The 2449-nt window shown below is 43.2% G+C and overlaps 1 protein-coding gene across 1 annotated transcript in view; it reads left to right on the plus strand.

Annotated features, from left to right (window-relative positions):
- Nucleotides 1-2449, plus strand: part of OSMR (oncostatin M receptor) — a 45984-nt gene that overhangs the window by 34047 nt on the left and 9488 nt on the right. The window contains exons 12-13 of the mRNA XM_012649506.1: nucleotides 1-124; nucleotides 720-887. Coding sequence (XP_012504960.1) covers nucleotides 1-124; nucleotides 720-887 — 292 coding nt within the window. The remainder of the gene's footprint in view (nucleotides 125-719; nucleotides 888-2449) is intronic.

The following is a 2449-nucleotide window of genomic DNA, read 5'->3' on the forward strand; positions in this document are numbered from 1 at the left end:
TTCACTCTGAGTTGGAAGAATTATTCCACTAAATCCCAGCCTGCTTTTATAAAAGGATACCGTGTCTATCTGAAATCCAAGGCGGGGCAGTGCCACCCAGGAGTTGAAAAGGCAGTTCTTTCAGGTGACATTTATTTTTATTTGTTTATTTTTTCTAAAGCCCATTATTTGAAATCATTAAAAAGGCTACCATCTCTGCCTGTGGTCAGGCTGAATTCTCTTCTCGTACGACTTTATGATCAAATGGTGTTCTTAAGCAAATTAGTAGGGTGAACAAGATGGCGGAGGGGCCAGTATTTTAACTTACTTAAAAAACAAAGTGGCCTGGTATTTTCAGAAGCACTGGAACCACCATCAGCTCCTTAAGAAAGCCTGTCAGTTGTGAAACTTTCTCGCCCCCCTCCCTTTTTTTGACTTATTAAATGTTATTACAATTTATTTTGAAGTTTCTCGCAGACTCTTACTGTTTTTTGCAGACTCGTATGCTCTCCCTAGCCACTAACATCCCTTGTTTCATGGATTTTTTTGCTTTTCCTGCCATCTTCTCAACACTTTACCAGTGTCCCCAGTGTGATGAAATTATGATTTAAGTTTTGGTTGGTTTAAAAATGTTGACAGTGCTGAGACAAGAAGAATATTAGTGTCCAACTCTCTCACAAGATCTCTACCATGCTTTTAATAATTTTCTTCTTGAAAAAAACATTTTTTGAAAATCACAGATAATACAGTATGTTGCCAATACAAAATCGACAACCCAGAACAAAAGACATTCACTGTGGAAAACCTACAGCCGGAATCCTTCTATGAGTTTCTCGTCACTCCATACACGAGCGTCGGTGAGGGCCCCCGTGGTACTTTCACGAAGGTCAGGACTCCGGATGAATACCGTGAGTTTTTCCAAATTAAAACTCTTCCCTTTGGGATTTCTGGGAAACTAACAAAGTACAGAAATGTTGCCTTAGACTTTGTCTAGATCAGGAATTTTCAAACTTTTCTTCTCCCGTCTTACCCTCTTTCTCCTGATGAAACCCTCTGTTTCACAAAAAATGTTGCACTACATGAAACAGACAAAAGTGAAGCTGACCTGACTGATTATGGCCTGAAATCTTCTTCTTGCCTTCCTCAGAGATCCCTGAGACACTTCTCTGGAACTCAGTTTCATAATACCGTATGTAGCTTGAAAATCACAGAGAGCATATTTTAGTGTTGGCATCAAACCACAGGGCTTCTGTCTAGAGAAGAGTGGTGTGGTCTTCTCAACACAGTTGCCCTCTGCAGACAGTCTTCCTTCTGGCTGGTTTCCCTCAGTGGCAAACGAATTACTTCCTGACTTTGGTGGGGCCTCCAGGGACAAATAGGGAGGGGGGGATGGGGATGGGACAGGTGCATGAATGCTTGTTCCCAAACTCCATGTTTACATATTTGGCCAGGGACAGGGCGAAATGAAGAGATAGATCTTTTCAAAATGCATTTGGTTGGAAAGGTGGAGAAAGAAGAGGGAAGAGGTCGGCGCAGTGGCTCATGCCTGTAATCCTAGCACTCTGGGAGGCCAGAGTGGGAGGATAACTTGAGCTCAGGAGTTTGAGACTGGCCTGAGCAAGAGTGAGACCCCGTCTCTACTAAAAATAGAAAAACTAGCTGGGTGTGGTGGCACATGCCTGTAGTCCCAGCTACTCAGGAGGCTGAGGCAGGAGGATCGCTTGGGAGGCTGAGGCAGGAAGATCACTTGAACCCAGGAGTTTGAGGTTGCTGTGAGCTAGGCTGACACCACGGCACTCTAGTCCAGGCAACAGAATGAGACTCTGTCAAAAAAAAAAAAAAAAGGGAAGGGAGGAGAATTGTAGGAAGTGATTGATGGAAAATTTTATTCTCATGGTAAACACTGACATCCAATGAACAGGAATGTGGTGAGAGAAAATAGACACTGATGGAGGAAAGAGGAAAAAAGAACATCTTCCATGAGAGAATCATAGAAGATCCTAGAACATATTCCTCCTTGAAAAACTAATAGGCTCAGAAGTCTTGCCCGAAGTTACCAGTTTTCCTCAGTGCAGGGTCCCTTTGCCGAAGGCAGAGATGTAGGAATGGGTGCATCAGGCAGGACTGCTGACCCTGGGGTGCCCTGACCAGTGACAGACACACACCTGGCTGCAGGAGCGGGTTGTGGCACTCGCTGCTCGTTGACGACTACACTGAAACATGGCCCTAGGTCTCCAAGCCAAAGTCCAGAACTCCCTGTCATTAAGGTTTGAGCCAACGGTTTACATTATTTGAGCACTCTTGCCGTTTTGCAGTTAATTTTTAATTTATTTTCATGTTATTTTTCTTCCAGCTTTGAAATTTACTCAGTTGGTAAATTCCACATATTCACACACACAACTATCTTTATTTTAAGTATATTTCCTAAGTTTCGTTTATCTCCCTCATGCTGAATCTCATTAGCCTTGGC

The sequence above is a fragment of the Propithecus coquereli genome, unplaced genomic scaffold (genome assembly GCF_000956105.1).
Source record: "Propithecus coquereli isolate 6110/MARCELLA unplaced genomic scaffold, Pcoq_1.0 Scaffold110, whole genome shotgun sequence".
Lineage (NCBI taxonomy): Eukaryota > Metazoa > Chordata > Mammalia > Primates > Indriidae > Propithecus > Propithecus coquereli.